Consider the following 22731-nt stretch of genomic DNA (forward strand, 5'->3'; position numbering starts at 1 on the left):
CCGTGCTTGGTCAATGGCTGCTATGAACTTTATATCCAACTATCTATAATGGTTAATGTTAGATTTCATCCAGTACCTATAGTATCAGAAGTAATATGGTTTTATGTAGGGTTAAGATCAGAAATGCTAAGGAACACGTTCATGTAAAAAATTTTTCTAACACCACTGGTATGAGGAACTCGTACATCTCTCATGATGTGTTTACATCTTATTTTTGCAGTACTTCGATACTGTACTTCTGACCACCCACCACCACAAAACCGAATCAGACTTCAGTCTGCGATTAAAGTTAATGGAACGTCATAACCCAGACTTAAGCATTAAATTCCATATTAATAGCAAAATGTGCTAAATAACAATATATTTGGTTTAAATCTCATCTATGCAGAATCATGATGGCCTTAAATGTCAAATTTACATGTTGCATCCCTAGTGAAGGGTTCTATGATGCTATATCAATACTATTGCATCCAGCACATTGCCTACCACCACTTTATCTTGTTAAGTATATTGTGACACGGTGTCCCTCTGCATTGTCTACCTGACTCTAGTAACTATTGCATTCGTCTACTATACTTACCATGCGATTAGGTCAAAGCAATAGAAGCAAAACTATTGTGATGCAATATAATGCATGATATATAGTAAGTATATAACAGTGGGAAAGAATATGATTTCACAGAGGAAGTCTAAAACCCTTGCTGAAGAATTACCCACCGAGGTTGCAGATTTCTAGTTACTCTGCTTATTCCCAGCAACTTGGAGAGGCAGGCGAGCACAGTGCCAAGGCCTTTCACTTGTTTATCCTGGCCTGCTTTCCACGAAAGGTCAGAGAGCAGAAAAAGGCCCATGAAAATGGCGGTGCTTACTCGTTTACAATTCAGCATCTCTGCATCCTCCGCCAAGGATGAAGGTCTCTGCAAGCAGATTAACACCACAGTAGGTCAACAGCTTTATATAGCATAAAGATACGCTGAACTGACTTAGCAGTCTGTAAACTGTTTAAAATGTTGAACCCATCAGAGCCATAAACAGAACTCTACAAATAGCAGACAATTTATTTTCCACATCTGGGGTAGTACGATTTCGACTCAAAAAGGGATCAAACGTGTGTATTTGATTGTTTTATTGAACAAGATTTCATCTCTGCTTTTCATGAGTTTTTAAAAGCTTTTTCTCAATAATCAATGATTGTCATTTTGCTGCATATTTCTTAAATAAAAATTAAGTTTACTAGCTCTTTAGAAAATGATACCACAGCACCAGTCGTTGATGGCAAGTGTTCTCTTTGCCTAGAACGGCAAAGCTCATTCCTGCAGCCCTCTCTTAAGCATTTTACACCCAGAAAAATGTAAAAGTCCAGACTCTTCTTTCATACTGGCATTCCCCAAACTTAGATAGCTTCCAGTGTGTTTTTTTTAATTTTGCATGCCTCCTTACGCATACACTTCCAGATTGAAGGAATGGAAGTATAATAAATCTGTCTATGTACATAGAGGGCGTTTACATGTAGGTTGCTTAGTATTTTGCACCGCTGCTAAATAAATTTGCATTGGTATATTTTTTTTCAAAGATTATGAAAACTTCCCAGTCTTACCCGCAAGTTTTGGAAACTTTTTCCACAAATGTGCGCCTCGAGTGTTGTCAAAGTACATGCTTTATAACTTACGGCTCCAGATGTTTGGCTTACATCTTACATCAGAAGTGTTTTAAATGTTCATGTCTTAAGAGCTGGCTTTAAATCTTAGGTCTGGTAGCTGTATACCTTATGAGTTTTGGACAAGTTGGATTTGCATGTACTATTAGTAGTTTCCCGAAGACAGGCACGTGGCATGCTGGGTGTACATCTTACGTCAGTAGAATCATGAAGGGGTACGCCTTATATGTTTGACTTTTATCTTCCGTCAGTCTTTTTGCTAAGGCCTACACTGTACGATTGTGTTCCAATCTTATGTCTGCATTGCTGTAAACATGGAGCAGCAATGGTTCCCTTGGGTGAAACGTTTTCCGCACAACTGTCTGAATAACAACTGATAAACTAGTATGTTAAATCATGTTTTTAATTACTGCCTGATATGCAAAAGACAATGTAAAAGTTGCTCCAAAAAAAGGCTCAGTGAAAGTGTCATGTGAGAAAAATGCAAAAGTGCACTAGAGTTTCATAAAAACAACAACATTCCAACAACACTGTTGACAGAGTAAAACCGGATTGTAATCCATAGGCGTTATGGGATCGGTTTGACCGCTCTGCCAATCTTCTGCGGGTAGTAGGTCATGGAAGAGTCAAAAGAGGGGTCAGGGCAGTTAGGAACAGGGTAGATGTAGGAGTAGAGAAATGGGGCAAAAGGAGTCAAACGGAGGGGTGAAGCGGGGGAGAGAAGCAGGAGAAAGCATCACCGGTCTCTAAACTGACTGCTTTCACGCCACGCGGCTCTCAACCAAACGCAGTAGGTGCCTATCGCACGGCACGTGCTCCTATCCCTAACCTCCTGTTCCACCTATACCCTTTTATGACATCCCTCTATGCCTCCTTGTGCCACCTTGAGCCAGAGAGTTGGATTACCCAGACTGCCCAAACTCCTGGGCAAACCATGCCTCTCACTGGTCTGCAAGTCTCGCTGGCTTGCTCATCTCCGACTGATCTCTTCATTGCTCCTGTCCCTGGACCTGCCTCGTGCACTATAAGGCAAGACCCTTGTGCACACAGGCTGGCGTTTCACAGGGGCCAAGCCCGCTTCTCTTCTTCCTCTGCCCCATCTGCAAATAATAATCTTCTTGTGGATCCTTGCGGGTCTTGTTGCTCCTACCGACCTGAAAAGACTCAACGGGGCTAAATAAGGCTCGTAGCTCAGGTGCAGTGCATGGCAACAGCAGCCTTCTCCTCCCCTCCTGCTCCTTCCTAAATGCGAATAATCAGCTTTTATCAGCTCATGTTAGCGTCAACCTTCAGAGGTCTGATCAGGCTGAAAGGGGGCTTGATCTTCTGAGATGAGGGAACCCCCAAAATATATGCCAAGAGCTTGGGCGTTATCATAGACAGGGACCTAGCTTTGAAACCCCAGATAGGGTCTGTGATCTCAACATGTTTCCTGATGATCAGGAAAATGAAAAGGATGTTGACAGAGTAGTACAATGATTCAACACGAAGGACTCGTGATTCCAGTTCAGTTTTTAAAATTTTGTCAAGAAGGTAATTTGTCAAAGTTTCGTCCACTCCAGAAACTCAAATAAGGGTACAATGAAAGCCGTCTGCTGGTAAAGAGAAGTTGGTTTGCATAAATCTGCCACACTGGTACAGTAGCTGTTCAAACCACTTGGTGGTTTCTCATACGTACTGAAGCCAAAGCTTTTAGCCACCGGGAATCCGTGGAAAGGTAGCTCGGCATCTCAAACTTGTCACTTTCGCGGCACAATTTTTGGAGCACCTACTACATCATCTTTCTCATATTAGAGAAAAACATGCAGTAATTAAAAGCCTGTTATAATATACTTAAGTGTATTTTGCCAGAGAAGAATAGGCAATAAAATGTTTTTCTCAAGAGGACAAGGTACCCGGGGATACCGGGTTGCCCCATGATAATTTTGGTTTTGTATTACAGTAAAGGCATACAAATGCCTTACACGTCGAACTTATATCTGACAAATACAGTAGCGCCTTGTGTAAAGCAGATCACTGGATCAAAACACAAGCACATAACTGTTTTAGGAATCCATGTGCAACATCTGAAACTCAACAGAACGTTTCCATTTTTAAAACACCACCAACCCACCCAACCGTCTACTAGCTGAGCTCATGTTGGCAATCGTGGGAGTGAATTTTTAGTTATCAGCTGTGCTTTTGGAGCAAAAAAGCAATTTGTTACTACAGTGATTCATTTCGACAGTCCCACATTTAGGCACAAACAATGGCATCAAGAGAACAATGTAAAATGGAATAAAATACAGTGGCTTCAAGATCACACACTGTGTCAGTGCAGACATTGGTCTTCAATGCAGCAAATGTAGAGGGTAGGGCTGGCTATTAACACGGGTGCCTGGACTCCTCTCTATTGACCTGCAGCAGTAGAATTGCTTCAGAATGCAAAAGCCACCTCGCAACCTCCCCAAACGTATCCCTGTGTAAGTGAACTATATCGCTGATGTGAATTCTGCAGGGTTGTGTAATCCAAGGAGTCTGAAGTCCCTTCATGATGGGTAGTGTGAGAAGCTTACACTGCTGCGCATGAATTAGCCTCCAGTATGACCCCTGTATTATAACCGCTCCTATATTATATCCAGCATCTTGAGGTGATTTCAATTTGCAGTGCATGACATTAAAAAAAACTCATTATCCAGTGGAGACGTGACATACAGTATTTGAAAGTGTCTGCTTGCATTTTTAAGGGCATAGATGAGGGGGCTAGTGATTCCTTTTTGAACCTCACAATGTTTGAGGTGATAAACCTCTAATACTTTAGTTCAGCACAGAGAACTTTAACAGGCTCTTTGCAGTCTGCTACTTGGAGTTTCAAATACTAAATCTGTTCAGCAATTCAGGCATCCCATTGCTCCACAGTTTGATGTTTCAGTTGTAATTTTCAAGATCTCTTCAGTGACATTCACTTAATCTCTTCTGCACAGTCCTTCTCCAGGTCCCTTCTTCCTACGCACAAGCTATTGAAAAGGAATCACGTCCGGGGCAGTAAACTCACATCTCAAACGGAAGAACTTTATTCTCCTGGGGGAGGAGGCTGTCTCTAGTTGCAGGCTTCTTTGCCTTCTGTTTTGATTTCTGCAATTCATACTTTCGGATTTTCCTAGCCCTGTTCCACAGATAGTAGGCCACTCCGCCGGTTACAGCAACCACCAATCCCACAGATGCCAAGACCAGGCCAAGGATTAAAGGCAATGTGTCTGCAAAAGAAAGGACATGGTAAAAGAAACAGTTACAGTTGGAAAAATTGCCCCTGCCCAAACTCAAGGGGAAATGTGTCAAACTTATGATTCTCTCAAAAAGCCTAAAAACATCCCTTAACATTTTGATAATCTCTTTAACATTTATTAGTTCAAGACTTTCCACTTCATGATTTCCCCTTACACCTTTGGTTATACATTTCATGCCAGTCAGAATCTCACAAAAATATGTTTCTAATTAACTAATGAGAAACATAATATTCACAAAACGTATTAACTGCTTGTGTTTCAGTATTTCAGTGATTATTCAGATGGCACCAAGTTACGCCTCTCATACTGGCAGTGGTCCTAGGAGAAATATCAGAAGGAGTAATCTCTTATATTGAGATTTCTATATTTGATGGGGCATCAACATATTGAATATGAGGTCTGTAATCCATGTATAGACCTGATGAAGAAGACTCATAACTCAAAGAGAGTCCTGAAACATTAAAATAATCACTAAGGGAAGCAGGAATGCAATACATACAAAATTCATTTTCTGCGCTGTTTCAATAAATGTCTTGGTATTTTTAGACTGTGAGGATAATATAACTCATGATTCAGAAAAGGGGGGTGGTGATGAACAGAGTGTCTGAATTAAGCAGACCACTCTTACCCAGTCCAAAGATCAGGGCTTGATCCATCACCGTTTTTTAGCTCACTGAACCATCCCAGCTCAGAACTTGGCTATATGCAAATTAGTCTGACCCTGGCCCAGTGCATCATGGGAACAGGGCAGACCAAACTACCAAGCCAATTCTTATACTGGGAAGGAAACAAGCTACCGGGGACCGGTTTCTGGCATTTCAGCCGTCTTCGGCCTGGCTTGCTTGAATCCTGATGGTGCAATGAGCTAGGGACTCACATCTGAGTATACCCTTCTACGCTTATGGTGGACAAAAATGATTCAGAAAAGGGGGTGGTGATGAACAGAGTGTCTCAATTAAGCAGACCACTCTTACCCAGTCCAAAGATCAGGGCTTGATCCATCCCCGTTTTTTAGCTCACTGCACCATCCCAGCTCAGAACTTGGCTATATGCAAATTAGTCTGACCCTGGCCCAGTGCATCATGGGAACAGGGCAGACCAAACTACCAAGCCAATTCTTATACTGGGAAGGAAACAAGCTACCGGGGACCGGTTTCTGGCATTTCAGCCGTCTTCGGCCCGGCTTGCTCGAATCCTGATGGTGCAATGAGCTAGGGACTCACATCTGAGTATACCCTTCCACGCTTATGGTGGACAAAAATGATTCAGAAAAGGGGGTGGTGATGAACAGAGTGTCTGCATTAAGCAGACCACTCTTACCCAGTCCAAAGATCAGGGCTTGATCCATCACCATTTTTTAGCTCACTGCACCATCCCAGCTCAGAACTTGGCTATATGCAAATTAGTCTGACCCTGGCCCAGTGCATCATGGGAACAGGGCAGACCAAACTACCAAGCCAATTCTTATACTGGGAAGGAAACAAGCTACTGGGGACCGGTTTCTGGCATTTCAGCCGTCTTCGGCCCGGCTTGCTTGAATCCTGATGGTGCAATGAGCTAGGGACTCACACCTGAGTATACCCTTCCACGCTTATGGTGGACAAAAATGATTCAGAAAAGGGGGTGGTGATGAACAGAGTGTCTGAATTAAGCAGACCACTCCTACCCAGTCCAAAGATCAGGGCTTGATCCATCACCGTTTTTTAGCTCACTGGACCATCCCAGCTCAGAACTTGGCTATATGCAAATTAGTCTGACCCTGGCCCAGTGCATCATGGGAACAGGGCAGACCAAACTACCAAGCCAATTCTTATACTGGGAAGGAAACAAGCTACCGGGGACCTGGGCCAGGGACAGACTGATTTGCATATAGCCAGGTTTTGAGCTGGGATGGTGCAGTGAGATAAATAACGGTGATGGATCAAGCCCTGATCTTTGGACTGGGTAAGAGTGGTCTGCTTAATTCAGACACTCTGTTCATCACCACCCCCTTTTCTGAATCGTTTTTGGCCACTATAGGTGTGGCAGGGTATACTCAGACATGAGTCCCTTTCTCACTGCACCATCAGGATTCAAGCAAGCCGGGCCGAAGAAGGCTGAAATGCCAGAAACCGGTCCCCGGTAGCTTGTCTCCTTTCTGGTGAAGAATTGGCTTGGTAGTTTAGTCTGCCCTGTTCCCATGATGCACTGGGCCAGGGACAGGCTGATTTGCATATAGCCTGGTTCTGAGCTGGGATGGTGCAGTGAGATAAATAACGGTGATGGATCAAGCCCTGATCTTTGGATTGGGTAAGAGTGGTCTGCTTAATTCAGATACTCTGTTCATCACCACCCCCTTTTCTGAATTGTTTTTGGCCACTATAGGTGTGGCAGGGTACACTCAGACATGAGTCCCTTTCTCACTGCACCATCAGGATTCAAGCAAGCCGGGCCGAAGAAGGCTGAAATGCCAGAAACGGGTCCCCGGTAGCTTGTCTCCTTTCTGGTGAAGAATTGGCTTGGTAGTTTAGTCTGCCCTGTTCCCATGATTCACTGGGCCAGGGACAGACTGATTTGCATATAGCCAGGTTCTGAGCTGGGATGGTGCAGTGAGATAAATAACGGTGATGGATCAAGCCCTGATCTTTGGACTGGGTAAGAGTGGTCTGCTTAATTCAGACACTCTGTTCATCACCACCCCCTTTTCTGAATCGTTTTTGGCCACTATAGGTGTGGCAGGGTATACTCAGACATGAGTCCCTTTCTCACTGCACCATCAGGATTCAAGCAAGCCGGGCCGAAGAAGGCTGAAATGCCAGAAACCGGTCCCCGGTAGCTTGTCTCCTTTCTGGTGAAGAATTGGCTTGGTAGTTTAGTCTGCCCTGTTCCCATGATGTACTGGGCCAGGGACAGACTGATTTGCATGTAGCCAGGTTCTGAGCTGGGATGGTGCAGTGAGATAAATAACGGTGATGGATCAAGCCCTGATCTTTGGACTGGGTAAGAGTGGTCTGCTTAATTCAGACACTCTGTTCATCACCACCCCCTTTTCTGAATCGTTTTTGGCCACTATAAGTGTGGCAGGGTATACTCAGACATGAGTCCCTTTCTCACTGCACCATCAGGATTCAAGCAAGCCGGGCCGAAGAAGGCTGAAATGCCGGAAACCGGTCCCCGGTAGCTTGTCTCCTTTCTGGTGAAGAATTGGCTTGGTAGTTTAGTCTGCCCTGTTCCCATGATGCACTGGGCCAGGGACAGACTGATTTGCATATAGCCAGGTTCTGAGCTGGGATGGTGCAGTGAGATAAATAACGGTGATGGATCAAGCCCTGATCTTTGGACTGGGTAAGAGTGGTCTGCTTAATTCAGACACTCTGTTCATCACCACCCCCTTTTCTGAATCATTTTTGGCCACTATAGGTGTGGCAGGGTATACTCAGACATGAGTCCCTTTCTCACTGCACCATCAGGATTCAAGCAAGCCGGGCCGAAGAAGGCTGAAATGCCAGAAACCGGTCCCCGGTAGCTTGTCTCCTTTCTGGTGAAGAATTGGCTTGGTAGTTTAGTCTGCCCTGTTCCCATGATGCACTGGGCCAGGGACAGACTGATTTGCATATAGCCAGGTTCTGAGCTGGGATGGTGCATTGAGATAAATAACGGTGATGGATCAAGCCCTGATCTTTGGACTGGGTAAGAGTGGTCTGCTTAATTCAGACACTCTGTTCATCACCACCCCCTTTTCTGAATCGTTTTTGGCCACTATAGATGTGGCAGGGTATACTCAGACATGAGTCCCTTTCTCACTGCACCATCAGGATTCAAGCAAGCCGGGTCGAAGAAGGCTGAAATGCCAGAAACCGGTCCCCGGTAGCTTGTCTCCTTTCTGGTGAAGAATTGGCTTGGTAGTTTAGTCTGCCCTGTTCCCATGATGCACTGGGCCAGGGACAGACTGATTTGCATATAGCCAGGTTCTGAGCTGGGATGGTGCAGTGAGATAAATAACGGTGATGGATCAAGCCCTGATCTTTGGACTGGGTAAGAGTGGTCTGCTTAATTCAGACACTCTGTTCATCACCACCCCCTTTTCTGAATCGTTTTTGGCCACTATAGGTGTGGCAGGGTATACTCAGACATGAGTCCCTTTCTCACTGCACCATCAGGATTCAAGCAAGCCGGGCCGAAGAAGGCTGAAATGCCAGAAACCGGTCCCCGGTAGCTTGTCTCCTTTCTGGTGAAGAATTGGCTTGGTAGTTTAGTCTGCCCTGTTCCCATGATGCACTGGGCCAGGGACAGACTGATTTGCATATAGCCAGGTTCTGAGCTGGGATGGTGCAGTGAGATAAATAACGGTGATGGATCAAGCCCTGATCTTTGGACTGGGTAAGAGTGGTCTGCTTAATTCAGACACTCTGTTCATCACCACGCCCTTTTCTGAATCGTTTTTGGCCACTATAGGTGTGGCAGGGTATACTCAGACATGAGTCCCTTTCTCACTGCACCATCAGGATTCAAGCAAGCCGGGCCGAAGAAGGCTGAAATGCCAGAAACCGGTCCCCGGTAGCTTGTCTCCTTTCGGGTGAAGAATTGGCTTGGTCGTTTAGTCTGCCCTGTTCCCATGATGCACTGGGCCAGGGACAGACTGATTTGCATATAGCCAGGTTCTGAGCTGGGATGGTGCAGTGAGATAAATAACGGTGATGGAGCAAGCCCTGATCTTTGGACTGGGTAAGAGAGGTCTGCTTAATTCCGACACTCTGTTCATCACCACCCCCTTTTCTGAATCGATAATATAACTCAAGCAGACATTTCCCCCCAGGTCTATTTTGAGATTGAAATCAATTGCATTTGAGAAGCATGATGATTTCCATGCTATTAAAAAAACACAAGGAGATGATGGACGGAGTGTTGAAATTTTTCAAACACTCACTCCAAGTGACAGATCTGGGTTGACTCCATTATCATTCGTTAGCTCACTTTGCCACCCCAGGTCAGACACAGCTTTATGCAATCAGTCTGACCCTGTGCCTCATGGGAACAGTCCAGCCCGAACTGCCAAGCCATGTCTTTCCTGGACCGGAAACAAGCATGCTCGGACCGGTTTCGGGCTAACAGCCCTCTTCAGCCAGGCTAGCTTGAATCCAGTGGCAAAGTGAGCAAGGCACCCACGTCTGGGTATACCCTGCCAACTTTGGGCGAACAAAGCAAACACAAGGAGATGATGGACAGAGTGCTGAAACTTTTCGAACACTCACCGCCAGTCACAGATCTGTGTTGAATCCAAACTGGAATGGCACGGTGAGCAAAGAAACAATGGATTTAGGCCCAGATCTCTGTACTGGGGTGAATGTATGAAATCTTTCTGCATTCTGGCCATCAATTGTTTTTGCTTTTGGATTTCCATGCTATTACAAAATGTGTGTTCATGATGTTGAAATTGGTGTGAATATTATTTAACAAAAAATATTTCGATATTCTTTTTTAAAAATCTGGATCTTAATAGTTATTGTTTAGTGTGAGACTTTAGCTGGCATGTGGAAGAGGTGTGACGCAGCGGCCAGGGTACCTAAGTCTGGTCCAGAGGGTCCATGGTTCGATCCCTGGCACCGGCGGCAGGTCAGCCCAGCACCATGTGACTCTGGGCAATAAATAGCTCACTTAATGGGCCCCCAGCGCCGGGAAACCGCTTCGGAGGTAGCTGTGCGCTTTACAAATTCAAGGTTATTATTATTATTATGCAATATATAAATAAAGTAACATAAAGGCTCATCCTGTAGTACATGGATATACTCAGTTCTCATAAATACTACAAATGATAAATGCAAGAACAGTAGATTTAAACTTCTCACTGTTGTGTTATATTAAACCAAGCATTCATTTCATATATACCTTCCCTTTCCCCTTAACAGTTTTGCCCTTGCTAACCCATACACATAAAAGCACTTACAGCTGTAAGGCTACTTCCGTGACCTTGGGCCTAAGAAGACACCGCCTTCAGCTTGCTGTGGCACCTTACTTAGGTTCTCACAGCATTCAGAAGCTATCAGGTGGCCATCCTACCAAATAGGCATACTTCGCCCCATTATGTAACACTTTCCTTAACCAATCAATTTGAGAGCACATTAAAATAACTCAGGCCAGGATCTTGATTATGGTTAATTTAAAATAATTGTGCTTCACATTAAATAACATTATCAGCCATACATACAAAGAATATGGCAAGCTGACTCTTCTTGGGTAACTTGTGGCAATGTCATCAGAGCATTGGGGTATTTAATGATTATTTCATAATTTAATGAGTCTTTATCATCTTTCTTCATGGCATTTGTTGCAGGATGTACATGTTGAATCTTTTGACGGCTTGGCTCGTGCTTTGGCTCTTAGAGCCAAGCTAGGATTCAAACTTGGCTCTGGCTCTGCTCTCTACTAAATCCTTCCGCATATAGACATATGAGAAACCAGTTTTCACCTTGTTTAAAATTCTGTATGCTTATCAGTTAAGCCAAATTACTTACCTGTCGAGGCTACAAAAAAGAGAAATTGACCCATTAGTTGCGCCTTGGAGCTACATTATCGACATGCACAATGGTCATTTATTATTATTTGACTTGCACATGCGTTTTACAGTTGGAAAAAGGGATGAAACTGATATATAAACTGCTTTTGCCATGTCCATATATTTTGTAGCCAGTTGGTATTAAGTGTGGGACATCCTGTGCACATTGCTTTATTGTTCTGTTTTGGAAGTCCTTTGTATATTAGAATTACGTACAAACAATTAAAAAATATTTTATTTTCTACGTGAATTTTTGAATAATTAGTTCCAACAAGAATTCTTCTTGTGACTGTATGTGCCAATTGCCATTCTGATCCCACCCTGGGGTCGCATAGTCTGTTTCTTAAGTCTAAGCACTTTGTTTATGTGTTTGTGGGAGATGGGGCACTTTATGTTTGAGGTTTTGTAATTCTCGAGTCTGACTCCATTTTGTTCTGTGCCACCATTTTGTGTTGCCCTCACGTAGGCCTGTGAAGGTAGCCTGGCGAACAAAGTGGCCTGGCCTTCTTAGTTCATGTATACATTAACTAGGTTTCTTTTTGGCTATGAAATGAACTGTAAGAAACTGACCTCTTCACCTGAAACTGACCTCGCAAAGCCAATTTCCCTGATCGATCTTTGTCTGAGATTGCCAATCAATGTTCAGGACATCGTTAACTTTTAGTTTCCTTGCACATGCCTTATCTTGTTCAGCATCTGTTACTGTTTCTTTTTTATGTTTCTTCATTACATGGGTTATGCTTTCAATTATTGGTTTGTCCGGCTTGTGGAGATTGAATTTGGGACATTCCTAATAATTAACTTTTGGGTTGGGATACTGTAAATTGAGTTTTTGTTATGTGATACTTTGTTTGAAAATGTACCTTATTGGCAGGAATTTTGTGCAGTGGGTGTACATTTATAATGTGAATATTGGGTATAAAAGGAGACGTCTCGCCTTAGTAAAATGAGCAGTCTCCTGAGAATTTACATCGTGATGTATTTCTAGGATCACTGTTACTAGCTGCAGCTAATAAACTTGGTCTCTAATGCCATCCAGAAGTATTCCGTGTCTCTGTATACCAAGACAGGTGAACTTGAAGATCTTAGGCGTGCTCCTGACGCCGCTGGGTTAAACCCCGGTTCTTCAACTGGCGCCCAACGTGGGGCGACTTCAGCGGTACTGGTCCAAGCCCGGAGATTGTGAGGAGCCCCGTGAGGAAATTCTGGAGGACGGCCGCCACTTCATCGACCCCTGCATGTCGACATGGGCGAAGGTTTTTTTCTGCGAGGCTTCCCCTTTCCGGCGGCTGCAAAGGTCTGCTGCCCTGACTGTCGCCCTGTCTTGGACCCTCTTGTGATGATTTGTAAGGCGAGACGTTAGACGGTCTTCTGGTGGCGTGACAGACATTTTGGTTAAGTATATGTGGGTCGCTCCCACGACTTTGTTTTGTTTCTTGGTTTTGATTTGGCCACTGCAATAGTCGAAGCCGAGGGGTTCGTATATTTGGGAGTGTATCATTTTTGATAACCCCTTGAAGTTTGAAGCAAGACTAGTGAGCTAAAAGATGCCTGGTTTTAGCAAATTCAGGAAATGGTTTTGTTGTAGTTGTAATAGGGATTCCCGATTGGAGGACTTGTGTCCGATACCTCCGGTTGGAACTCCAACTTATGAGCTCTATTCAAAGCATGGTGTAGGTCCCATTACCTTTAATGAAGTATGGGTCCGTTCTACAAGGAAAGGTGGTGTTTTACGATGGCCCCAACATGGTAGTTTTGAATCAGATGTTTTAGATAACCTAGAAGTTGCCCTATTTAAGAAGAAAGACCGGCCGGCGATGTTTGACTCTTTCCGCCTTTGGCGTAAGGAAGCCAAACAGCGAGAAATTAAGCAAGCTAAGAGAGATAGGAAGGAAGGGAATATATCGGTAATGCAAGCTGCTAGGCAGTTTAAGGAAGATGAAGAAGATCGTGCGATTGAAGTGTCAGATAGACAACATTGCATGGCCATTGACAAATGTTATCCGGCTTTGCCAACCCCCTTTCAAATGTGACTGAAGTCCCTGAAAAGGATCCTTTGATGTCACATTTACTGAGATTACCACCCCCTTATGTGCAGGGAGCTACTGCACCTCCGTTACCTCCAGTTGTTGCACCCCTTGTTGTCGTTCACCCCCCTGTTGTTGTTCAGCCACCCGTTGCTTCACAGGTGGTTCTTCCTCCCCCGGCGCAGCCCCCTCCAGGGCCGCCAGCCTTGCCACCAGCCTCGCCTCAAACTCCTTTGCCTTACACTCCTTTATCTTCGACTTCTCTTATTTCTGTCCCTACGTCTCTGTCTCCTCAAAACACTTTGTCTCCTGTCCTCATGTCAACTTCTTCTGCTCGGCAACGAATGACTGAGACTGTCACTAATCTTTTGTCTCCTTTCTTTGGGTCACTGAATATGACCCCTGTTTCAGAACGTAAGCAGAGACGTAGTCAGCTCCCTGGTCCCGAAGAGCGGGCAGTGTTAGATCTCCTTGCTCGTAGATGGGTTTCGAATACCTCCAAGTACAGTCCACAAGTGGTTATGGATATCTTCCTACAGTGGGAGGCACCAAAACAAAGGTATGTTTTTGATGTCATGTGTACCTTCCTTTGTCAGGAGTGGGAAGATAATGAGTTGGGTTCAATTCCACTGGAATTGCTTAATGTTCAGTCTGAATTTGCTAAAGGGACGATAGTGGGTTCCGATGTTGAGGAAGCGGTAGAGACACTACTCACTTTTAGGTCTAGACTTCCACCTCAGTCATTGTTCGAACCTGACCCTTCTGTTAGGAGAAAAGTGAAGCAGTATCCTATGAGAGAGGTTCCCCCTGTATGGAGAGAGGCAGTTGTGGCTGATGCCGCTCATGGTATTGCGGCTGCACCGGCTCATTTTCAGCGAGTGTGGGTGCATGTCCCTTGGAAGAGAGCTGAGGTCCTGGCTCTTAAGCAGACCTTGCCTGACCCCCGTAAAAATCCAGCTGGTTATTACAAGGAGTTGTCTCAGACAGTTGATGCGTGTGTTATGAATTTAGCTGACATAGATATGTTGATGGGTAATGTAGTTCCTCAACCCTTGTGGGCGAAGATCCGTCACGAGGATCACGCGCTAGAGTTAGGAGGTACGTGGGTTAATATTACTGCTGCAGATGGTCGGCAGGTAGGAGGTGCCAAACCTGAACCCTTAGTTGCAGAACTACCTGGTAGGATTATTAATTTAATGAAAACTATGATGCCTCCTCTGCGGGTGAATTGGGACAAGTTAGCAGCATGCAAACAAAAGAAAGACGAGAGTGTGTCTGATTTCTTCACTAGGTTTGAAGAAACATTCATTGATCCTAGTGGCCAGGACATGAGTAGAGAAGGTGGTCAGAGGTTGTTTGTAGATAAGTTTGTTTTTAATTTACTTCCTGAACTTTCTAATAAGTTAAAGGACTCTGAGAGTTCATGGGCTATTTCTTCTTCGGCCCAGATATTGGCTACTGCACAATACTATGAGAATAGAGATAAAGATGAGAAGGATAAAGTAGAGAAGAAGACTAGAGAATTAAAAACAAAAATTCTTCTGCAGCAGGCTTATCCGCCTCGCCCTAATCAGCGTCAGTTTCAGCAACCTTCCCAGTTTCAGCAACCCCCACAGTTTCAGAAACTGTTGCAGAAGTCTGAGTCTTTTGCTTCGCGACTCCCGCTAGGCCCTAATCAATGTGCTTATTGTAAAGAAGAAGGTCACTTCAAGAATAGTTGCCCGATCTTGCTACAGCGTGCGAATGGTATGTCTGGTCTGAGAGGTCGTGGTGGTTTCCAACAAGTACCTAGGTGTAGGGGATGTGGTACGTTTCCCCAGAATGAACGTTCCTTTTCCCCTCAGAATTCTATGAATTATTTTGACCAACAGAATGTTCCGACCGTCCAGTCCGCTCAGTACTACACTGATGATTATTATGTTGGAAGTGAGAGTGCTGTTTTTAATGATAGTTAGGACAGCCATGGACAAAGGGAGGGAGTAGTGTCAGTTCCAGTAGACCAGAGTGGACCTTATGTTGAAGTGATTACATCAGGTGTGGCAGAACCTTTTCTTTTGGATACTGGTGCAGCAAAGAGTTCTATCATGCACTCTAAACTTCCTGGCCCACCTTTGTCTGTCTTGACCAATATTTCAGTAGGATTTTCTGGCGCCCCAGTTCGCAACCCGGTTTCTTGTCCTTTGCCCCTTTCTATTGGTCCCTGTGAATTGGAGGCTCCCCTTATTCTAACGACTGGCTGTGGCGAGAATCTGTTGGGTTTGGACTTGTTGAAAAGATTTCATGCGACATTACATTGTTCTCCTTCGGGAGTACATCCTACGGTGGGTAAGAAAGTGATTTCCCCGATGTATCTGTCTAAGGATCGCCTTCCACTGGAACTGCGTTCTCTCCCTGATACACTTTGGGCTACAGGTCCCAATGATGTTGGTCTCTTGCAGATTCCACCCTATGTTGTTACCCTTAAGTCGAATGCTAAATTACCTGGCATTCCTCAGTACAAAATTTCCAGTGATGGCGAAAGAGCTCTTTTAGCGATTATCTATGATTTGGTTGAGAAAGGTGTGGTTGAAGAAACGATAGGTAATGTGTGTAACAGTCCTGTTCTGCCTGTCCTTAAGCGTACTGACTCTTCTCAGCCACCTGTGTATCGGTTTGTGATCGACCTTCGAGAGGTCAATAAGATCGTTGTGCCACAGTCTCCTGTTGTCCCGGACATTACTGCTTTATTGACTATGATCCGTGCCTCAGCTGCTTGGTTTTCTGTTATTGATCTGAAGAACGCTTTCTTCAGTATTCCGATTGCTGAAGAAAGTAGGGATATTTTTGGCTTCTCTTTAGGAGGCCGCAGTTTCCAGTTTAAGCGCGCTCCTCAAGGTTATTGTGAGAGTCCCTCCATTTATAGTCAGGCTTTGAAAACTCAGCTTGATACTCTTGCATTGACTTCTGGTGCTACTCTTATCCTGTATGTTGATGATCTGTTGGTTGCTTCTGATGATGAAGAGATTTGTAAAGAAGTTGCTCTTTCTTTGTTGCGACAATTGTCTGTCCTTCATCATAAAGTGTCACCTTCGAAGTTGCAGTATTGCCGCCAAGAAGTGACCTACTTAGGTCATCTCTTGTCGAAGGAGGGAAGATGATTGACCCCAGAGCGTATTCAAGCGATTGCCCAAATGACTGTGCCATGCACACAGAGAGGGGTGCGTGCCTTCTTAGGTATCACCTCGTATTGTAGACAGTGGATTCCGAATTTTTCTTTGCTAGCTAAACCTTTGCTGGCACTTACTCTTAAGGACACACCACACCCTCTTCCTTGGTCTGACGAATGTCAGAGGAGTTTTTCTGAATTGCGTGATGCATTGTGTTCTGCTCCGGTGTTGGGTACCCCTGACTAAGTAAACCTTTTACACTTTATGTACACGAGAGAGAAGGTTGTGCATTGTCAGCGTTGACGCAACAATTTGCAGACAAGCAGCGCCCATGTGCATATTTTTCAGCTACTTTAGATCCGGTAGCTAGGGCGTTGCCTAGTTGTCTAAGAGCTACAGCGGCAGCGGTTGTTTCTATCCGACAGTCTGCTGGTTTGGTATTGGATAATACATTGATTGTGATGGTCCCACATGCAGTGGATACCCTATTGAATAGAACGAAGACTCAACATCTTACCAGTGCGCGTTTGTCAGGTTATGAGTTGATGCTTTTGACTAGCCATGTGCACATCAAGCGGTGCAACACATTGAATCCAGCTACATTGTTGCCGATTTTTGTAGAGATGGATGCTCAGGAACAGCATGCCTGTTTTCTCCGGACAGAGGAGGAAACGAAGGGTAGAGTTGATCTGAAAGATACTCCTCTTTCGAACCCTGATGGTTCCCTATGGGTAGATGGTTTGTGCTTTAAGCTTCTGAATGGAGAGACGACGGCAACATATGCTGTCACAACTTTGCACACAATTGTTGAAACAGCAAGTATTGCACAGAATTCAGCGCAAGCAGTGGAGTTGATAGCATTGACTAGAGCGTGTGTGTTGTCAAAAGGAAAGAGAGTGAATGTTTATACTGATAGCCAATACGCATTTGGCGTGGCTCACAGTTTTGGTCGCTTGTGGAAAGAGAGAGGATTTCTTACTTCCCATAGTACGAAAATTCAGCATGGACAATTAGTGAGTGAACTTCTTGAATCACTTACTTTGCCGACCCAAATTGCTATAGTGAAGTGTAGTGCGCATAAGAAGGTTACGGATGATGTGGGTCAAGGGAATGCGTTTGCAGATGAAGTAGCGAGAGAAACGGCAAAAGATGTGACGAGTCAGATGTATGTTGCAGGTCCTGCCAGATGGGTTGTGGAAGGAGGAATGTGTGAAGATACAACAGAAAGTGTGAAGATGATTCAGGCAGAAGCTACTGAGAAAGAATTGAGTATGTGGAGAGAGAGTACGGGAATGTTGGATTCAACAGGCTGTTGGGTTGAGTTGTCAGAGCCCAACGATGGTTGTTGCCGGATGCATATGTGCTTCCGGTGGTTACTATGGCTCATGGGTTGGCTCACATTAGTTCAAAAGGGATATGTAAGTTGTTGGCTCCGGTATGGCAGAATGGTGGAATTCCTAGGTGTGCGGAGAATTTGGTTAAACACTGCATGATTTGCTTGATGCATAATCCTGGAAAGGGAACCCCAACTCCAGCGGGTCATTTTGCTCCTCCAACGTATCCGTTCGAGGTGCTGCAGATAGACTACATTCATATGGAAAGATGCAATAACTTGAAGTATGTCCTTGTGGTTGTTTTCGCCTTTTCCAGATGGATAGAGGCCTTCCCCCTAAAGGATAATACTGCCTTGTCTACAGCCAAGGTTTTGTTCAAAGAATTCTTTCCCAGATATGGCTTGCCAAGGATGGTATGGAGTGATAATGGAAGTGAATTTGTGGGTCAGATTATGAAGAAAGTATGTGCGGGTCTGGGAATTAAACAGAAATTTCACGCTGCGAATCAACCCAGTCAGCAGGGCTGGTCGAGTGCTATAATGGCACTCTGAAGCTGAAGTTGGCCACGGTGCAAGCGAGCTCTGGTCTTACATTGCCCGATGCCTTACCATTGGCACTTTTGTCCACGAGAAAGACAGTACATTCTCGCGTGGGACTTAGCCCATACGAGATTGTTTTTGGACGTCCGGCGAATGTCTGGGTGGTGCCGAGGCCTAAGAGGTACAGTGATATCGAGTACCCTATGTTGTTTGACTACTTACATGATTTGACTGCTAAATTGCGTGTTCTTCACCAACAGGTCCATGACACTTTGCCTTCAGTTTCTGTAGACGCTGGCCACATGATTCAACCTGGCGAATGGATTCTAACCAGGAATTTCCAGAGGTCAAAGAACTTGGAACCAAGATGGACCGGTCCATACCAAGTCCTGTTATCAACTCTGACTGCTATTAAGGTGTTCGGCAAGAAAAACTGGGTACATGGTACCCATTGCAAGAAGATACCTTTACCCTTACCGCACGATAAGTGGGTCCTGGAAGGTGTTTCCGATTCCGAGAGTGAAAGGGTTCCGAGATTTGTACCTTTTACCGATGCACATCTGGAATGGACTCAGTCAGAATGTGCGGATGATGAAGTCTTGCAAGAAGCTGTGCCGCCGGGTTTGAGACTTGATACTACGCACCCAGAGACACTGTTTCAGGATCAAGCTGTGCCTGGTAAAGAACGCTACAACTTAAGGTCTAAAAAGGACAAATAAAATCAGAATTTTTTTGTGAATTACTCTCTTTCAGACAAGAGACTATTTTTCTTTTTTGAACCACTATCCGGGTTCAGCTGCAGGGTCGCGGTATAAGACTTAAAGGGTGGCCCGCGTATTGACGAAAGGTCTGCGGTTCTAGGGACTTCTAGGACGTCTGGACGCCCACTTGAGTGAAGGAAAATTGCCGCGAGCAGCACGTTAGAGGATGGAGTCTGTTGTAACTGAAAGAGATGTTGAGAGAATAGATCTTAAGACAAGATTTTTGTACATTGATACATAGCAAATGTTTTATAATATTGTGCTTTTTGACGTTTTTAAGTATCACGTTAGCTTGTGTGAGTTGGACTGTCTATGCTACACAACAGACATCTGCACCAACCTATGCTTTCTTTCACTACTGTTTCTTTGCACCAGTTTTATACGTTGTCTGAACATGAACAGACAAGGAGATCAGAATTTGTCAACAACTCATTCATACAGTTGTTGCATCAGTTAGTAGTAAATACCACTAATTGTTGGGTTTGTGGTCTTATGCCTCATACAACAGATAAAGGTATGCCATATTTGGTTTTGCCTTTTTCTTTTAATGGGTCTGTGTGGGCTTTTCAGACCATGTTTATCTATGCAAATGAGGTACGCCCCTTACGTTCCCTTAAAGATAACTCGAGCAATAGTGCCTTGATAAGGGGAATAGTAGCTATGATCAGAGATATTGGTGCATATAATGCTATTCCTAAGGATGAGGTGCAGGCTTACATTGGTTGGAACGAGACTGAATATAGTACCAGCTTGACAGAGAAGGAGAGACGAAAAAGGTCTCCCCCTATTTGGATTGTACCCCACCGAGGCCATTTTTGTTTGCAAGGTAATGGTCGGAATCCGAAAGCTCAGCTAGGTAAGAGTGTGTGTGCTCAAATCTATGTCTATTCGTCTCGGACTTCTCCACCGTTTTTTGCCAGCTAAAGGCACATATTTTGTTTGTCATGACAGAGACTACACATGGTTGCCACCTGATTTTTCAGGAACGTGTTATGTGGCGTTTCTGCTTCCCTCTACATACACTACTGCTTCAGACTATCATAGAACGAGATATGGTAGAGGTGTCTTCAATCAGGAAGATACTGCAGCACACGAAGTAGGAGATTTCTTCAAGGGCTTCCTCCCCTTTTGGGGTCCTATGATCAATAGTAGGCATTTTCAACAGCTTGTCCGCGTTGCTGAAGCTACTAATAATGAGACAGCAGGTGCTCTTAGTAATGTTACAGCTGAGCTTCAAGCGGACAGCCTAATGACTTTGCAGAACCGCATGGTATTAGACATCACACTTGCAGATCGAGGAGGAGTATGTAAATTGATTGGATCCAGTTGCTGTGTTTACATACAAGATAATGCCCCTACAGTGTACCAAGCCATCTCTAGGTTGTTTAAAATCTCTGAATCTATCCAATTGGATGAAGGAGACTGGTCATTGACGGAATGGTTTCGGGGACTGCTGTCCAAATGGGGATGGAAGACTCTGACATTCCTTGGTATGGTTTTAACCATCCTTTTCTATTATTGTCTTTGCATCCAGTGTGGTCCCGCCATTTGTAGTCTTTGTGCTACTATGTGTGTTCGGAGACCTGTCTCGAGAGAAGTAGGGAATAATAAGATGATGCTACAGCAACACCTTGATGACCTAATGAATATCGATATAGACCTAGATTCAGATTAACATGAGTCTTAGGTTATTGTCTACGTAATGGCAAAAGGAGGGTCTGAGGTTTTGTAATTCTCGAGCCTGACTCTATTTTGTTCTGTGCCACCATTTTGTGTTGCCCTCACGTAGGCCTGTGAAGTTAGCCTGGCGAACAAAGTGGCCTGGCCTTCTTAGTTCATGTATACATTAACTAGGTTTCTTTTTGACTCTGAAATGAACTGTAAGAAACTGACCTCTTCACCTGAAACTGACCTCGCAAAGCCAATTTCCCTGATCGATCTTTGTCTGAGATTGCCAATCAATGTTCAGGACATCGTTAACTTTTAGTTTCCTTGCACATGCCTTATCTTGTTCAGCATCTGTTACTGTTTCTTTTTTATGTTTCTTCATAACATGGGTTATGCTTTCAATTATAGGTTTGTCCGGCTTGTGGAGATTGAATTTGTGACATTCCTAATAATTAACTTTTGGGTTGGGATACTGTAAATTGAGTTTTTGTTATGTGATACTTTGTTTGAAAATGTTCCTTATTGGCTAGAATTTTGTGCAGTGGGTGTACATTTATAATGTGAACATTGGGTATAAAAGGAGAAGTCTCGCCTTCGTAAAATGAGCAGTCTCCTGAGAATTTACACCGTGATGTATTTCTAGGATCACTGTTACTAGCTGCAGCTAATAAACTTGGTCTCTGATGCCATCGAGAAGTATTCCGTGTCTCTGTATACCAAGACAGGTGAACTCGAAGATCTTAGGCGTGCCCTTGACGCCGCTGGGTTAAACCCCGGTTCTTCATGTTTTCCCAAAGGCAAACTCACTGAAACGTATTAGCTTCTGAATATAAAGATCGCTTTTCCAGTTTCCATACTCAGGTGTGAGGTACCTTACCTGAGTGCCCAACCGAGGCTTGCCATTCCCTCCAACTTGGTGATCCGGTCTATGCGCAAGTGTCCCAGAAAAAGATAGCTGTCCAGCAGAGCTGACGCGGCTTGTACCAAGTCTTGCTCATTACGAACACTGCTGTTAATACCTTGGCTGCTTAAGATATTCCCCTGCTGTGCTGGACCATAATAGAAATGGGTGTGGTCATGACGAGCTCAGCTCATCATGGGCACACGAGCACTGTGCCTCATGACGAGCTGAGCTCGTCATGAGCACCGAAGGGGCTACATTACGGGGTCTGGCAACCTGGATTCATTCCTTGCACCGCAAATTAGTTTGGCTCCTTAGGGCCAATGGATATTCTGTGATTGAGCTGAAGCCTGAGACAGCCACTGGGGCATCTGCCGACACCCTCTCTGCTCCACCTTCATTGTCGGCTGGTGGGACGCAGCATTTGGGCACTGCCTCTTTGCCTGTTTCCTCATCTCAGGATGGTGTTGCATCAGCCTCCTTTTGTGACTGTCTCCACCCCCATTAAACAGCCTTCCCTACCCATGCCCCCGATCCCGTTGTGGGTTTGGCCTGATGTATTTGCTGCTGCCCAGAATATTTGGCTGGTGGTGAGATACATTCTTGTGGAGGGATGGGAAAAAACACCAAGACCACATTTTGCAAAGACTCCCTGGTACAAATTCCCCTCTCAGCCAACAAGGGCAACTTCTACATCTTGCTGTTATGAAAATATAATTCAGAAAAGGGGGTGGTGATGAACAGAGTGTCTGAATTAAGCAGACCACTCTTACCCAGTCCAAAGATCAGGGCTTGATCCATCACCATTATTTATCTCACTGCACCATCCCAGCTCAGAACCTGGCTATATGCAAATCAGTCTGTCCCCAGCCCAGTGCATCATGGGAACAGGGCAGACTA

General features: G+C 44.6%; 1 protein-coding gene across 1 annotated transcript in view; it reads right to left on the reverse strand.

Annotated features, from left to right (window-relative positions):
- Window positions 1-1111: 1111 nt before the first annotated feature.
- LOC147662118 (intercellular adhesion molecule 1-like) overlaps window positions 1112-22731 on the reverse strand; it is a 352803-nt gene continuing 331183 nt past the window's right edge. Inside the window, exon 9 of the mRNA XM_086951098.1 lies at window positions 1112-4893. Within this exon, the coding sequence (XP_086807224.1) occupies window positions 4688-4893 (206 nt within the window). The 3' untranslated portion in view covers window positions 1112-4687. The remainder of the gene's footprint in view (window positions 4894-22731) is intronic.

Source organism: Lissotriton vulgaris, unplaced genomic scaffold (genome assembly GCF_964263255.1).
Source record: "Lissotriton vulgaris unplaced genomic scaffold, aLisVul1.2 SCAFFOLD_261, whole genome shotgun sequence".
NCBI classification, from domain to species: domain Eukaryota; kingdom Metazoa; phylum Chordata; class Amphibia; order Caudata; family Salamandridae; genus Lissotriton; species Lissotriton vulgaris.